At 43.1% G+C, this 17,462-nt stretch overlaps 2 protein-coding genes across 2 annotated transcripts in view; both read left to right on the top strand.

The window, feature by feature from the left end:
- The window catches only part of CLIP1 (CAP-Gly domain containing linker protein 1), a 32,850-nt gene extending 28,135 nt beyond the window's left edge, over positions 1-4,715 (top strand). Inside the window, exons 20-24 of the mRNA XM_015815412.1 lie at positions 1,234-1,351; positions 1,826-1,967; positions 2,648-2,697; positions 3,725-3,849; positions 4,272-4,715. Coding sequence (XP_015670898.1) covers positions 1,234-1,351; positions 1,826-1,967; positions 2,648-2,697; positions 3,725-3,849; positions 4,272-4,494 — 658 coding nt within the window. The 3' untranslated portion in view covers positions 4,495-4,715. The remainder of the gene's footprint in view (positions 1-1,233; positions 1,352-1,825; positions 1,968-2,647; positions 2,698-3,724; positions 3,850-4,271) is intronic.
- A 2,547-nt stretch (positions 4,716-7,262) lies between these two features.
- Positions 7,263-14,502, top strand: VPS33A (VPS33A core subunit of CORVET and HOPS complexes). The gene is made up of 13 exons (XM_015815450.1): positions 7,263-7,364; positions 8,088-8,153; positions 8,419-8,546; positions 9,038-9,227; positions 9,339-9,455; positions 10,107-10,281; positions 10,857-11,050; positions 12,063-12,189; positions 12,396-12,463; positions 12,545-12,682; positions 13,160-13,297; positions 13,404-13,572; positions 14,309-14,502. The coding sequence occupies exons 1-13, from the start codon at positions 7,263-7,265 to the stop codon at positions 14,500-14,502; spliced, it is 1,806 nt and encodes a 601-aa protein (XP_015670936.1).
- The last annotated feature ends 2,960 nt before the right edge of the window (positions 14,503-17,462 follow it).

Below are 17,462 nucleotides of genomic sequence, written 5' to 3' on the forward strand. Positions count from 1 at the left end.
TTTTTTTTTTTTTTTTTTTTTTTTTTTTTTTTTTTTTTTTTTTTGGTTTGTTTCTGGTTTTGAATTTTTATGTTTATTTTTTGAGTTTTGGTTTTGTAAAATACTCGGCAGTGTTAAATTTTTATAGATCTCTATTTTAATAACAACAAGCAGAATCGACCTTGGGTGCAAATTTAGTTCTTCCTTTACTGTATCTCGCATTTCTCTGCCATGTTTCTAACATGTGGTTCTTGTTATCTTGCATTTTTAAAGCTTGCCCAGTATTACTTTAAGGTACTTGCTTCGTTATTGCAATTTCTTTTATTTCCTTTTTGTGGCAAGGGAAAAATCTGGGTGGTGTTTTCCAGCAGGAGATTTTTGGAATTAACTCTTGAGATTGTGCCCAGAGTTAGTTACCAAACTAATAATCTACAGAAATGAAGCACACACCAAGTCCTTTTGGTGGAGTGAAATTTACTCCTTGTAAGAGACCTACTCCAGAGATTCTCCTAGTGGGCTGAGCCCTGGCTGTCCTTCAGTTAATACAAAACTTGACCTAACTTTCTAAAATTAATATTTCCCAAAATGATACAGCACTGATGATGTTACCCAGCTGGGTCATGAGAAGTCTGCAGGAAAGCAACCCAGCTCAGAGAGCACCCAGGACTCCACAGTTCAGTCCTGAGCATCAGAGATTTTCTTCTATTAGAGTTACTTTTTTTTAAAAAAAAATCTAATTTTAAACCTCAGCTAAGGCTCCAAAACGGCCCCCAAAATGGAAGTTTTAAATTAACAGAATTTAGGGAGGACCAGCCGATAATTCCAGCACAATCCCTGCTTTGCATGACAACTGTGTGTGTTTGAGCTTTGCATGCATTTTTGTGGCTTGTTCAGTACTGTTCTGAGAAATGACCAATGTAGGCTCGACCCTCTTTCCCTCCCTTTTCAATTCTTTATCTCCCAACCCTATTAACATCTTTCTTTAAAAAATAAAAATAAAAAAAAATCTGAAATGGATACGGTGATATGCAGATTCTGGCATGAATCTCCGTAGGTAAACCTTCTCACTTTGTTTCCCTGTCGTAAAATTCCCCCCATCATTAAGGCCAACTGTAAAACTTTGCTCAGCTAAATAAAAGGACATTTAAGTTTCCAGAAAGCCCCGTTGCTGCTAATCCCTTTTTTTTTAAAGATGTGATTTTTAAACAAGATTAATGCAACAACTCTCCTGAAATTGTCTGACCTCTCTTTTAGAGAAGCCAAGTTAATAAAAGAGAATGATGAAGAGAGAGCTTCATTGCAGAAATCCATCAGTGTTACTAGTGCCTTGATTACAGAGAGAGACGAAGAGCTGGAGAAACTCAGAAACGAGGTACAAACATCGAAATATGTGAACTGTCGCAGCCTCTCATACCTGGGTGGCCCACAAAATACTACCCTTCCTTCTTCTGTTCCTCCCTCTCCCTTCCTTCCTCCCTCTCTCCCTCTCTCTCCTCTTTCCTTCCTTCCTTCCTCCCTCTCCCTTCCTCTCTCCCTTTCTCTCTTCTTCCTCCCTCTCCCTTCCCCTCTTCCTTCCTCTCTTCCTTCCTCCCTCTCTCCCTCTTTCCTTCCTTCCTCCCTCTCCCTCCCTCTCTTCCTCCCTCCCTCCCTCCTTCCTTCCTCCCTCCCTCCCTCTCCCTTCCTCTCTTCCTCCTTCCCTCCCTCCTTAGGGTTCACTTAGCAATAGAAATGTTGGGGTCAATTATGGTTGTAAGTCAAGGACTATCTGTTTACCCTTCGTTTCTTTCCTTCCATGATGTTATTAAATTCACATTGCATGTTCCTTTTTCTGTTTGGACTTTTGCAGGTCTCGGTGCTCCGTGGAGAGAACGCCACGGCAAGGAATTTGCACTTGGTCGTTCAGTCCCTGGAGTCCGATAAGGTTAAACTTGAGATCAAAGTGAAGAATCTGGAGCAGAAGCTCAAAGAGAGCCAAAAAATCTCTTCAGGTAAAGCCAGCTCTGAAATGTAGGTTACCTGCAGGATCCCCCTCAGGTAGCCCAGTTTCATGGGGTTTTTCCCAAGGGGACAGAGCCAACTTCCAATCCCAGAATTCAAGGAGGGGGCATTTGGGAAAAGTCCAACCAATCAGTGTTTCTCAACCTTGACCACTTTAAGAGGGGTGGACTTCAACTCCCAGAATTCCCCAGACCGCTGTGCTGTGTCCATTGGCTTAAAGCGTTGGTTAAAACAACCCATAGAGCAGGGGTAGTCAACCTTGGCTCTTTTATGACTCGTGGACTTCAATTCCCAGAATTCCTGAGCCAGCTTAGCTGGCTCAGGAATTCTGGGAGTTGAAGTCCACGAGTCATAAAAGAGCCAAGGTTGACTACCCCTGCCATAGAGTCTGTTCTTTAGAGAAGCCAGACCTGGGGGGAATTCTGGGAGTTGAAGTCCACATATCTTTAGCTAGCCATGGTTGAAAAACTGTGCATTACTCCCAGCAGTCTGATGCTATCCAAACGTGGAGGAGCACATCCAGATGTGGCCTCCTGAGACCAAGCCAACCGAACGCTCCCCAAGAGCCCAGAATCCCACCTGTCTCCAGTCTCTGATGAAGGTCATGTAAAATCCGATAGCCTTTACTTCCTGTCTTTCTAACATGTTTTTTCCTCCCATCTTGTCCAAGATGTTTCATCTGGGGGTGACCTCCAAAAGGAAGACGCCCTCGAGAGCCAGGTAGGCTTCCGTCCTCTTGGCCGTATCATTCCATCATTGGAAAAAACTTGTCCAAAGATGGATTTTGCTTGAGGTTGTGTTTATCATGTCCTTAACATGCTAATATTTGGTTTCTTTGTTTTTCCCCCCCTTCCTTCCTTCTTCCCTCCCCCTTCGCTTTCCTTTTCGCCCCTTGCATTGCTCTGCGGCTGGGGATAATCTTCTGGCATCAGCAAATGGTTGGTTTTAGCTTTCTCTGCTTTTTTTTTTAAAAAAATAAGTCTTCTCAGTTGTAATAACCTTGGGGTCCTTCTGCCAGGTAGCTGCTGTTCTCCTCCTCTCAGCCTCCAAGAGAAGGCGCCCTTGTTCTTTCGGGTGACAAAACGGAGGAAGAGGAGAGGAGAGACAATAAGCGGGTGGCTGGATTATCCCCTGGGATTTAGGGGTCTGCTGGTTTAGGGGTCTTCCTCCGTCTGTTTCCTCCCTGCTCTCTTTGTCCCCTTCCAAGGAGATGGAGCGGTTGAGCTGTTGGGGGGTGTCACATTGTACAAATCAAGATAATAAGATGGGTTCCCTATTTTTTGTACAGCGTTTTTGTTTTCAAGACAAGGCTACAGGTAGTCGTTGACTTACAACTGGAATTGAGCCTGGGATTGTGGTTGTAACTGGTTCAGGTTGTTAGGTGTCCATGCTTGATGTTACGGCTTTTTCTGCACCGTCATTAAGCAAACACAAATACCGTAAAGAATGCAGGACACTGCAAATGTGAACTCGTTGCCAGGTACCCAAAAAACAATCAGGAGACCTTGAGGGAAGGGTGACTGTCAGAATTTCAAATCCCTTGGGAGGTCAGCCGTAACGTCCAGCAGCCGCTAAGCAACCAGTTGTAAATCAAGGACTGTCTGTAACGCATTAAGGAGCTTTTAGTTTCAAGCGATGAAGTTGAACTGAGCGCAGCCCATCACAGGGGTTAGAGGTCATGTTGTTCATCCAGTTTACCTCCTGTGGTGAGACTCACTTCTCGTTCTTCTTATCCTGAACCCTTCAGATTGATTTCCTAAATTCGGTCATTGTGGATCTTCAAGTTAAAAATGCCGAACTGATATCAAAATTGAACAAGATGTCCGAGGCAGCTCTCAACGGTGATGAGGAAGAAGTTATAAACTATGACAGGTTGGTGGTCAGAAAAATTGGGAATTTGGGTGGCTGTTTTCCTTGGAGTGACTGATGGTGGACCCAGCTGGTTGACACAGAGCTGTGTTCCTCAACCTGGGAGTTGAAGTCCACATCTCTTTAAAGGGTCAAGGTTGAGAAACATTGGCTTCAAGCATTGGATAAACCAATCCGCTGAGCTCCAGGCAACATAGAGTCTCCTCTCTAGAGAGGCCAGACCATGAGGAATTCTGGGAGCTGAAGCCCAGACCTCTTAAAGTGGCCAAGGTTGAGGAACATTGGCATGGAGAATTGAAAAACCAAAAGCCAACTTCTTGCTGACTCCTGTTTCTCAGCAAAGTTCCTCAAGGAATGCCCATGAAGTCTACCAAGGTGACAGATGGGAGGCCATCGGCTTTTCTAAACTATTTCTGTCTCGACAGCGAGGAAGACAACCAAGTCAAGAGGAAACCTCGCCTCTTCTGCGATATTTGCGATTGTTTCGACCTCCACGAGACCGAAGATTGTCCTACGCAGGCCCAGGCGCCCGAGGAACCCCTCCACTCCACGTACCACGGCAGTCGGAAAGAGGAACGTCCGTACTGCGACATTTGTGAAATGTTTGGTCACTGGACCGCCACCTGCAACGACGACGAGACCTTCTGACGCAGGACAGGGGTGGAGAAGATGAACGTTGCTTCGGGCGCTAGTTGGACCTTGTCCTCCCCCCACCAACCTTCAAGGGTGGGGTCCGCAGGAGAGAAGAGAGAGGGGACCGGCACTTTTTCCTCCCAGAATTCCTTGCAGCAGCCACCCAGCTTAGAAAGATGTAGTGTGTCTCGTCTTCCACAAGAAAGATAGTTTATTCTGCCCTTCTTTAGATGAAATTAAAATAAAGAATTTAACAGGGGCTGCCAATTTTCATTTAGAAATTTCATTTCCTGGGTTTGCCTCAAGAAACGTCCCCTCCGGTCGCCTGGCTTACTTTGGGGGGGAGGGGTGGGGGAGGAAATAAGAGGAGGTGGGGTGTCGAACCAACAAGCACTTAGTTCTATTTTAGCTAATTTAAAGCTCTTTGAAATTATGCTGTTAATTTTCCTATTTGCACTAAGCTCCTCCAAGCTGCGGTTGTACGTTTTTTTTAGCGTTTGTAACGTTCTGACACTGGAATGGGTTTAAGAGGCGAACTCTTTTTGTTTTGTTTTTTTCTTTTTCCAATGTTGTTTGGGTTCCTTCCCCCCCCCCCTCGGCTTTGTGACCTCTCGTTCAACCGACACGCGTGAGCAAGCCTTCGTGCGTGTGCTACTGGTGCAAGACCTTGAAGTAGTGCCTTCCTTTCCGTAAGATTTCTTTAACGCTGTGAGATTTTTGTCACGGCAAAAATACCACAAAGCAGGTCAGCCACTGCGGGGAACTCTCTCTTTTTTTTTTCACCCTAACAAAACCTCTCCAGCTGTGCATTTGGGAAAATCTCTCCCTGTTTTTTCAGCTTCTGTAGAGTTGTACATAAGTACATATATAAATATATTTAAGAAAAACAAAGATTTATATTTTGGAAAACAATCTGATTGTCTTTAGTGCTTCTGTTATTCTGAATTCAGAGGGCTTTTGTGCACCGTAACTTGATTTACTGACTTTAAATTGCCTCAAATGTCAGATATTTTTTTTTATTTCTGACTGGGGTGGCATTTTGGGGGATAAGGGGGCTAGTTTGCATGTACCAAAAAAGGAAAAAAAATAATAATATTCCAGCTACAGTTTGTATCCTCTTTATCAAATGTCTGTCCTGAAATCAAGACCTTTTTTTTTTAAACCAATTAATATGTAATTTATTTATTTTCCCCTGGGTTGGAATTTTGTTCCAGATGAATGTAAAATAGAAAACTCAATGTTGAAATAAGGTGAAGTTTCTAAGAAGCTGATACCTTACCAGAACATTTTAGGAAGTATAAAACCGAGCACACTTCTGAGTGAAACTGTGTCATGCTAACTTAACGCACGTGGCGTTCCTATGGAGTTAATCCATCATGGAGTAAATGCCGTGTACTCTTAAGAGAGAGAAAAGATGACGCCACGCTGGTTTTGCTCTTATTTTGAATGTCACAAAAAGAAATGTAAAGCAAACACACCATCAGCCTTCCTCGCTTTTCTCTACACATGATGGAAGACTTTAACTCTTCTACAGCTGTGTTTGGGTTCATGTGTGTTTCTTTTTACACGCACACACAGACATATAGACAGGCATATATCTGTGCTAGTGGTTAATTATTCCCAGATTACAATCAGTATTTGGCCTATGAGGTGTTTTTTTTAAAATCAATGTAATTGTTTGAACTTTGGAGTAAAGAATGTATTATAGGGATAGTCATTAAAAAAGCAGGGAAATCAGTATTAAACTAAACCAATTGTACTGTATCTTTAATAAAGGGATTATTCTCTACTCATCGGCCTGGCCTCCTTCTTTTCACAACTGTTATATGAGTGGAGCTTTAGTATCCTGGGTAGCAGATGCTGTCTAAGCAACAATGCTGGCTTATGAGTTATTTAAAAGCACATCAACTTTGAAAGTGTTAAGCTGTTAAATTTATTTATTTATTTAGCATATGGCATCTACAGAGGTCATGCAATCACTGATACACAATACTAATAAAGCACATTATTCGTACAAACACAAATATAAGTTTAAATAAAACATCAGTACATGGATAGAAAAAGATGAAAAGGATAGGTAAAAAGAAAAAGATATGATAGATGATAGAAAAGAGATAGAGAGAGATGATAGAGATAGATATAAGAGAGAGAGAGAGAGAGAGAGAGATAGTCTATGGAGATTCTCAGCCATCCAGGTCATGGTTGTCCCAAAGATGCTTTTGCAAGAGGCAACTGGACTTTCTTTGTTTTTCCTTGAAGACGTTTTGCTTCTCATCCAAGAAGCTTCTTCGGTTCTGATCCACCATCCAGTCAGAGCTGAAGAAACTTCTTGGATGAGAAGCAAAACATCTTCAAAGAAAAACAAAGTCCAGTTGCTTCCTGAAAACATAGGAATAGGGGACATAGAGAAAGGAAGGACGGAAAAATAGAGAAAGAAAGAAAGAAGAAAGAAAGAAAGAAAGAAAGAAAGAAAGAAAGAAAGAAAGAAAGAAAGAAAGAAAGAAAAAGAAAAATTGAAAAGTACCTGGTCAATACAATATACAAGATAAAATATTAATATGGGACCACAGAATTGCAATAGGATAGATAATTCAATATCTAAGGGAGCGGTTGTGAAAGATGGGGATGGGACCCCAAAAATCCCGGGGCGCCTCCGCCGAGAGCCTCACCTGGACGCCCAGGTGAGCGCCCTGACTCGGAGGGGGCGTGGCAGTGCCGAGGGCCCGCCTCCTCCTCCTCGGCCGCCTCACGTGACCGGCGTGGGCGTGGCCAGCGCAGCGGCCATGGCGGCGCACCTCAGCTCGGGCCGCGTCCCGCTGACGGCGCTGAGGGAAGCCGGGCGCCGCGAGCTGCGCGCCTTCCTCGACAAATGCGCCGGATCCAAGGTCGGCGCGACCCCGCCGGGGGCCCATACTCCACCGCCGGCCGGGAAGGATGGGTCCCCGAGTCCCCCCTCCCTAACCCGCAGCCTGGACCCTCATCCTATTTTTAATTATTCTCCTCCTCATTGGTGGATATTTCTCATGCATTGATGCCATTCTGCATTGATATTTTTAATTATCGTTATTTATTCTGCATTGATATTCTCAAGTATTATTATCATCCTTCGTTACTCATTGATATTATTGTGCAGTGATATTATTCTGCGGTATATATTTATTGCATATTGGTGTTTTTAATTAGCATTTGTTCATCAGTATTATGCACTAATACTGTGCACTGATATTTATTATACACTGATACGTTAAAGTATCATTTGTCATTCGTTGATATTAATCTACATTGATATTACGCACTATTATAAATTATCATTTGTTATTTGATGATATTATTATTCTGTTGCTGAGAGCTACCGCACTAGAGACAAATTTCTTGTGTGTCTAATCACACTTGGCCAAATGAAGTATTCTGTATTATATTCTATATTGTTGTGTGTTTATGTTTTTATGCATATTTTTATTGTTACTCATCAGTGTTCGATTTTTATTATACATATATTCTTATTAGTCATCGATATTTTGGATTGTTACTTATTGGTATTTATTATACATTGATATATTTATATGTCTTCCAAAGTGTTTCTCTTAAATCTGTTTTTATTTCCTTAGGCCATTGTGTGGGATGAGTATCTTACTGGGCCTTTTGGATTGATTGCACAATATTCTCTTCTGAAGGTAAGATATGGACAAGAGCTAAAATCATGATAACACACTACCTCTTTCATTTTAAAAGTATGCATACCTTGTTCTCTTCCTGTGGAAAAAATAAAAAAAAACCACACTTGGCACATCTGGAGAGATACAAAGAGCGGCTAGCTTCTATTTCAAAAAAGACTTGCTATCACCTCTATCGGCAAGCTGATCCTCAAACCCCTTCTCTTTCTCAAATATTCAAACAAAATTGAATATTTTCATATTTGTTTTGATTGTTTCCTTTCAGGAACATGAGGTGGAGAAAATGTTCACCCTTAAAGGAGGTATCCTTCCACCGGCTGATGTCAAGAACATTATTTTCTTTGTCAGGCCCAGATTAGAGCTCATGGACATAATTGCCGACAATGTGCTCAGGTAATGTCTCTGGGGTGGGCTGTGGCCTTTCTCACGAGGACAAACTCTACTGTTTATGTTGGCAGAGGAAGGTCAGAATATATGTTTTTCCCCCAGTTATGCTTATTCGTTTTTTAATCAGCTTTTAGGTCTGTACCCTGTCCAGAGTCAGTTCTGAATTGGTGGGGCCTTATTAATCTAAATCGGGGATGTCCAATCTTGGCAACGTCAGGATTTGTAGACTTCAACTATTCCCCAGCCAGCCATGACTCATGAATTTATGACTCATGAATTCTAGGAGTAGATGTCCACAAGTCTTAAGGTTGCCAAGGTTGGACGCTCCTGATTTAGTGATAACTTAATATTTAATAAATTAACAGAGTACTCTATATACATTGAATGAATGAATGAATGAATGAATGAATGAATGAATGATGGTCATTTGAACTGGTCCAAAGACTATTAAAATTCAGCTGGGTAAGGCTTGATTGGATAAACTTCTCTTTTTCCAGCGAAGATAAAATCCGCGGTCCGCAGCGCGATTTCCACATCTTGTTTGTGCCGCGTCGCAGTTTGTTATGCGAGCAGCGCCTCAAAGAACTGGACGTGTTGCACTCTTTTGTTCACCGAGAGGAGTACAGCCTGGACCTCATTCCCTTTGATGGAGACCTCTTGTCCATGGAGTCAGAAAACGCCTTTAAGGTCAGAACCTGCGCAGGACTAAGGAGGCCACTCCCGAGACGGGAACCTTGAGGCTCTCCAGGCCTCGTTTCTGATTGCAGGAAAATTGAGAGCGACTTTCCTTTCTCATAGGAGTGCTACTTAGAAAATGACCAGACTAGCCTCTACCATGCGGCAAAAGGACTCATGACGCTCCAGGCTCTCTACGGAACCATCCCACTCATCTTTGGAAAAGGGGACTGTGCCAGGGTAAAAATAAGCTGGAAAGCCTTTCCTAATTTATAGCTCAGTTTAACTTTCTGCCAGCCTCTTTTGCAGTGAGGACCCCTTGGTTTAGATCATTTAAACTAGCATGGTAACTTTAAGACTGGTGGACTTCAACTCCCAGAATTCCCCAGCCACATGTGTGTGTCTCCTCTGTTGTTCTCAGGAAGGACAAAAGAATACTTTATCCCTCTTCTCTTAGATTCCATCTATGTTGTGAGCAACCCAGTACACAAATTTTGGCTGGCTGGGAAATTCTGGGGGTTGAAGTCCAGAAGTCTTAAAAGTTCTCGAGGTTGGATGCCTCTGATTTAGATGCTAAACGGAGGCTGTGGAAGGTTTGTTGCTGACAAAAAGCAGCTCAACAGAAGATCCTAACTGCAGAGGATCAAACCACAGGAACAGTAGAATGTCTGCCACCTAATTTGGGCAATGTCTGAAATAGGCAGAGATGGTGGAAACCAGGATGGCCTGCTGGGTTGGGAGGGCCTTCTGCTTGGCTTGGATGTCTAGGAATGGAGAGCTGAGCCAGCAGAGCAGAGCGTGAGAAACGTAGTTTTAAAGTCTCCTGATCTTTGCGAGGTTCATCTCTGTTGGCGGCCTGGGCCGTAACCTGCTGGATTCTCTGGATTGCAGCATGTGGCAAACATGATGATCCGCATGAAGAGGGAATTTTCGGGGATCCAGAACCCCATTCTGCCCGTCTTCGATACCCTTCTGTTGCTGGACCGCAACGTGGATTTGATATCTCCTCTGGCTACCCAGCTGACCTACGAGGGCCTGATTGATGAAATATACGGAATTCAGAACAGTAAGTAAGATCACGACCGGGAAGATCTTTGTCCATTCCTCTCAGCCTGGCCTGCCTCGCACGGTTGTTAGGGGGAAAAGTGGAGGAAGCAGGTTCCCCAGACCACTTTGAGCTCCTCAAACCAAGTCATATGCAGATAGACCTCGAGTTACAACAGTTCATTTAGTGGCTGTTCCAAGTTACAACAGCACTGAAAAAAGGGACTTAGGACTGTTTTTCACAGTTAACACCTTTCCGGCCTCCCCAGGGTCACATGATCAAAATTCAGCTGCTTGGCAACCGGTTCATATTTATGACGGTCGCAGTGTCCTGGGGTCATGTGATCCCCTTTTGGGATCTTCTAACAAGTAAAGTCAATGGGAGAAGCCCATTTACTAACTTACCAACTGCGGTGATTCATTTAACAACTGAGGCAAGGAAGGTTGTAAAATGGGGTAAAACTCAATATATGTCTCACTTAACAACAGAAATCTCGGGTTCAGTTACAGTCATAAGTCAAGGACTACCTGTATATCTTCAACGTGTCTCTCCTTTAAAACATCTGCCTCATATTTTTTTTTAACGATGTTTGGCAGCCTACGTGAAACTTCCCCCCGAAAAGTTTGCCCCCAAGAAGCAGGGAGAGGCCGCCAAGGAGCTCCCCACCGAGGCCAAGAAGCTGCAGCTCAACTCCGCGGAGGAGCTGTACGCAGAGATCCGCGACAAAAACTTCAACGCCGTGGGCAGCGTCTTGAGCAAGAAAGCCAAAGTCATCTCGGCTGCTTTTGAGGTAATAAAGCGACACCCACCTTAGATCGTAAAATGGGGGGAAAGCTCACTTAACAACATAAATTGTGGTGGTCGTAAGTCAAGGACTACCTGAACTTCATGCCTCTTAGATTCCAAATTTTGTACGGCTGCATTGAAGAAGTTTGTCTCTTGAGCCAGGGGTTGTGTTCAGATCTGAGTTCTGTAATTGATACAACAGGGATATTCGCATTTTTGCACGGGGAGGAAGGAAGGAAGGAAAAGGGGGATGTCGCATTGTCAGATCTAATAGGTGATAATGAAACAGGAGCTTACAAGTAGCAGAAGAAGCCTGTTAATGGCCAGCTTCATTACGGTCTCCCTGCCTGGGCTTGCCATTCGTGTCATTGTCACTTCCCTCCGTTTTTGCACTTGTCAGCAAGCGTGTGGGATTTGCGTAGGTTTTTTTTTTTCCCCCTCTTACTTTGCCCTGAAAAAGCTGGGTAGATTAATTAATAGATCATTATATTTCGTGGATATCCGGTCCTTAGCGTTATACTCTCTGCTTTTCATTGCTATGGAGATAATTCCACTAATCCTGCTTCGGAAAAACCACTTGAGATTTGACAAATGACGACCTCTCAGACGGTGATGGGGGGGGGGGGTTAGAAAGCTGCCGTGCAAAAGGGGTAGAAATCCAAATAAGATTATTGGGGCTGCGAGGAAGGAGGAAGGAGAGCCGGTTTAATAAAGGGATTAAGGCATGAAGCTAGAAAGTGGGAGACGGTGAATTCTAGTTCCACCTTAGCCTTTAAAAACCAGCTGGGTGATTTTGGGCCAATCACCAGGAGACGGTGAGTTCTAGTTCCACCTTAGGCATGAAAGCCAGCCTGTCTGTCTCTTGAGCCCAACTCACCTCACAGGTCTGTTGTGGACAAATAGGAGGAGGAGGAAGCTGTGTTGGATACGTTCACAGCCTTGAGTTATTTGTAAAAATGATAAAGGGGGGAATATAAATGAAATGAATAGCTCCGGACTCTGATTTACGTCCTTAGGAAAGGCACCACGCCAAAACGGTGGGGGAGATCAAGCAGTTCGTCTCACAGCTGCCACACATGCAGGCTGCGAGAAGCTCTTTGGCGAACCACACCTCCATCGCTGAGCTCATCAAAGACATCACCAGTGAGTAATTCGAGGGTATCTTTTGGGAGGACGGGCATAAGGGAGGGTAGGTGTCCCCTCTTGAATGAGGATAAGACCGAACCAGTTTCAATCTCTTCCCTCGGTTTTGACCGTTGGCCAGATCTCAGCAGTATCCCTGCTCTTAAAATATCTCAGGATCCCATTAAATCCCTTCTTTACAACGTGTTTCGTTTTTGTATTGTAAGCCTCTGAAGACTTCTTCGATAATTTAACAGTGGAACAAGAATTTATGTCCGGCATAGATACCGATAAGGTAGGCCAATGTTTTCTCAAATAGCTGATGTGTTTTGCATAATTTTGGCTAAAAATTTAATTGGATTTTTTTTCTGCGCAGGTCAACAGTTACGTAGAAGATTGTATTGCCCAAAAGTATCCCTTGATTAAGATACTGAGGCTCGTTTGCTTGCAGTCGGTGTGCAACAGTGGCTTAAAGCAGAAGGTGCTGGACCATTACAAGAGAGAAATCCTCCAGGTGAGGCCTTCGTAAAGGCAAATGTTGATACAGCTTGGGGGAGACCATAAACCATTTGGAGAGTTTTGTAGAATTAAAACAGTCACAGATAAGGAAAGAAAAAAAATCAACCAAAAGATCAAGATGTTTTATCCTGCCTTACAATTTATTTTGCTTGACTATGCAGTAGTTAGCCAGGCTTTTTTTTCTTTTCTTATTTGAACAGTCGTTATAATTCTATATTTCCTCTGAAAATTGTTTGCAGAGTAAAACGCAGACTTGAAATGGTGAGAGGTTTTTAATGTTAAAGCTGGACTTTCAAATCCTTGAAAAGAAAGCTAAAATGAATTCGTAGATTTGAAAATCCTTTTTCCCCCCCCCCTTTCCTTTCAACCTGGCAGGTAGATAGCTTCAAGTCTCAGTGGGTGAACTCACCATTTCATAAATAATGTATAAAATGAATATACTGATACTAAAAGGCCATTGTGCTCGTTACAGACGTACGGCTACGAACACATCCTGACCTTAAATAACCTAGAAAAGGCTGGACTTTTGAAGCCTCAGCTGGGCAGTCGGAACAACTACCCCACCATCCGGAAAACTTTGCGTTTATGGATGGACGATGTCAACGAACAGGCAAGCTCACCTCCGCCTCTTGCAGCTTTCAAGAGACGGCTTGCAAAGGGGTCCTAAGTTAACCTGCTCTTCCTCTTCACCTCCGCCCCTTCTTTGCTCTCTGCAGAACCCAAACGACATCTCTTACGTCTACAGCGGTTACGCGCCTCTCAGCGTGCGCCTGGCACAGCTGCTTGCCCGGCCAGGTTGGCGAAGCATCGAGGAAGTCCTAAAATTACTTCCTGGCCCGCACTTTGAGGAGAGGCAGCAGCTGCCAACCGGGCTCCAGAAGAAGCGTAAGTCTCTTTGGGCCTCCTGTTCAACCCGGGATGCGTATTTTAAGTGCTTCCGGGACTCCTACCCCAATCCAGTTGCCTCTTGTAGACTTGGGGGTTCCAATGTGGCCACACAAATGGGATGATAGGTAAACTCTGGGAGGTATCCAGTTGCTTCCAAAATATTACAATATCCAAAGAATCTTGATTAGGTTTAATTCTGCATTGCACTTCGTACCTCCTGTGTGGCGAATGTTCCGGGACGGTATTACAGGGAATCCTTGACTTACAACCATTTGTTTAGCGGCCGTTCAAAGTTACAATAACACTGAAAGAAAAAGTGAGTTAAGACATCCTCATGCTTATGACTGTGATTCCCAGGGTCATGTGATCAAATTCGGTCGCTTGTCCTGTCTTTATGATGACCTTCCCAGCCACTTCGGACCAGCAAAGTCAGTGGGCGAAGCCATGTGATTTGCTTAACAACTGTGGCAAAGGTTGTAAAATGAGACATGACTCGCTCAACAACCACTTGCCTAGCAACAGACATTCTAATCCCACTTCTGGTCATAAGTTGAGGACTCCCTGTATGCACACGTTTCTTCACACTCAAACAATAGCATAGTATACTGTTTTCATTGTGACCGAATTGCTCTGAACTGCATCGCAAGAGGACCGTTGAGTGGATGGGAATGAGCGGCAAAGCACAAAAGAGAATTTTGAAGGCAGTTTTCAGTTTTTTCTCTCTTAATTCCAGGTCAGCACGGAGAAAACCGCGTGACTCTCGTCTTCTTTCTGGGAGGCGTGACCTACGCCGAAATCGCAGCCCTCCGGTTCCTCTCTCAGATGGAGGACGGGGGCACCGAATACGTCATCGCCGCCACCAAGCTGATCAACGGAACAAGCTGGGTCAAGTCTCTGATGGAGAAGCTGGAGCCCCCACCCTTTTAGGAGAAGCAGCAGCAGGAACAGACCAAGCAGGGCTCGACCGACGTGGAATCATGCTGCGTAATGTAGGTGCGGAGTCTCTCGGGAAACCGAGGCCTTCGGAAGAGAGAAGAAGAGGTGGACTGAAGTGCAGCGATGAAGATGGCTTCTCAAACTTCTTTCTAACAAATATGGACCCAGGAGGGAAGCTCAGCCTGGCGATCTGCGTTTGCTTCGCTTCCGTGCGTCCTTCACAAGGGTCATTCCTGGACTTTTTCTTACGGTTTCTAAACCCTACTTTTTTTAGTGTGTATTCCACAGTCTTTCGGGATGTTTTTCCTTAACATTTTCTCCTCCTTCCCATTTTGTACTTCGCTTGGTTTTCTTCTTTCGGTCCACTGATATTCTTAATTTTTCTCCCCAGACAGTTAATCATGTTGGTGGATGATACTCTAACCATATTCCCTCTTGGGCTGCCCTCCTAAAGCTTGAAAGCCTGTAAATCTGTAACAGATCTGCCACTTAGGTTACACAGCTCTACCCCAACCCTTCTATTTTGATGGAATTCGCTTCCTTGTTTCTCACCGTTTTCTCTGGCAATCCTGGAAATATGGCTTTGCTGCCTATTTTGAAAAATCCTGCTCTCCTCTCCTCATTAATATCTCTTTAAATGCTTACAGGTCCTCAATACTGAACAAACTCTTTTGCACTGAACATTATTGCGAATAGTGGGAGAAGAACACGAGAGTTATTGTTTAATCAAACCTCATTCAGTTGCAAACAAAGAAGCATGTTTAAAAAGTGCTGGAACATTGCATTTGAAAACTGAGAAGATAAATGTTATAAAGATGCAAGCACAGGCATTTTCCAGCCTCTCTGTGTGTGTGTGTGTGTGACTGCTTTATTGAACATGTGCAGTTTCTACCATAATGGCAGTAGACTCTCTCCTTATCATTGTAAAAATATGATTCCCATTAAACATCCTTATTGCAATAGCTGTGTTACTTCCCATTCTCCAGAGTGCCAGAGGCCCACGAACGCAAAACCTTAGAATCAGGAAAGTAAGTCTTGTTTCTGGACAATGTTGACAGTCTCAGGGGAGATAATTATACTCTTAACAGCTTCCTGGGTAGTTTGATTTTGATCTACTTTTGATGAAGGCCTGGATGATCACAAGGCTAATAATTTGATAATAAGATCTCCTGATTAAATTTAGAGTCCATTTGTCAAGCCGTGATGTCTAAGCTAAATGGGGGGGGGAGATAATTGAGACCTTTTAGGGTGTAATAGCTAGGAGGAGCCAGGTAAACAGAAGGGGAAAATAAAACTATAAATAGAGCAGTAACAGGCTTTTCAGGTTAGAGATAAAGAGAGACGTAATGCAAGGTTTCTGCTGCAAAATAGGTAAACGTAAAAAATAGGTTATAAGCAGAAGTCAGTATTTTTTTTTCTAAAGTGCCAAACGGCCTGCATGCCTTATGCCATTTTCCTGCCTTCCATTTCTCCCCCCATGTTATTTTCAGCACCTCTGAATTTGGCTTTTTTAAAACATTTTAAACGAGAGGGAACCAACAAACATTTAATAATTTTTCACAGGATAGTCAAGTAGCCGAGAGAGAAAATTGTCCCTAAGAGACATTGCAAAATGCCACCAAAGGACAGAGATCCAAGCTCCAAATGACGTTGGCTGCTTGTTATCAGTTGAGAGATTTAAAGCAGATGTTGAATTTGAAAAGGTGCTGTTTTTAGCTCTATCCATATATGTTTAGCTGTTGTCATACCTTCACTTTGTGTTGAGCAACCACACATCTTTTAATAAGCGTGACGTATTTGTTTTAGTGAAGACTGCAGCTTAGCATGTAAACCTGCCTCCATTTCATAGTAAAAGTTATCATTGCAACACTCAGAATGTTTACTCTCACACTCTCGACAATGGATCCTTAGATTTATACTACCCGGTAGCTAGACATAAAAACCTACCCTGTGCTATTTTGGAAAAGTAGAAAACTCCAGTGGTATCTTAAAGGGTAAGACATTTATTACACTGCAAGTACTGGAGTATCTCTTTAAAAACCACTTTCCTTATTACTTACTTTCTATTTTCATTTTTAAAAAGCCTCGGGATATGTTTTGTACTGTGCAGCGGAGAACAAAGAAGATCTGTGTATCCCATTGCAGAATTACTCTCTGGCCACACCTATTAGTGTTTCACTCGTCCGGGGTATATATAGAGCGCATCGCTGTGCTGCCTCTTCAGATGAAGAGACGGTCCAGCCACATCCAGAAGCCGCTCGCTCAAGACGAGCACCAGAAACAGCCACAAAAAGGATCCTCAAACCTCATCGTTCAAAAAAGGTGAGCAATCGATCCGCATCGAAGTATTAATTAACTTTTATTTCATAGAAGAGGTGTCGAGGTTTAATTATAAGAAGTACAATCTTATGCAAGATAATGTTCACATCCAAACATGCACTGCTGCTGAAAATCATACGTTTGGGGATTTTAAGGAAATTCTCTGAAAGTAGTTTTTTTTTTAAAGAAAATACATTGCAGGTCCTTGGTTTGCTGGCTGTCTAATTTGTATGTTGATGGGAAGAAAAACAAATCTCAATTAGTAGTATGCGGATCTCGGCTTGTTTTTTTTCCACCTTTGGGAATAAAGTGAGATTAATTATTAGCTGTCCTGTTAGTACGTTTCTCTTAGTGAAAGGAAAATTTAGTATAATTAACATGCTCAAAGCAAAATATCTCAAAATTGTTGTAAAGATACGGCAGCATCTTTAAGACATTTATTAGATCCCCAACCACACATTTCTAAAAATTGGAGATTGAAAATGAACTTTTTATAAAATTTAGGCACTATCAAGTTATTACAGTGTTGCAGAGCAGTCGATCATCTTGATGGGGAGATTAATTTTAAATCTGCCCTCCCCCTATTTTAGGTGGATGGAAAGATGCAGGCCAAACTATTTGTAGATAATCTC

Source organism: Protobothrops mucrosquamatus, unplaced genomic scaffold, assembly GCF_001527695.2.
Source record: "Protobothrops mucrosquamatus isolate PMUCROS unplaced genomic scaffold, P.Mucros_1.0 scaffold342, whole genome shotgun sequence".
Lineage (NCBI taxonomy): Eukaryota > Metazoa > Chordata > Lepidosauria > Squamata > Viperidae > Protobothrops > Protobothrops mucrosquamatus.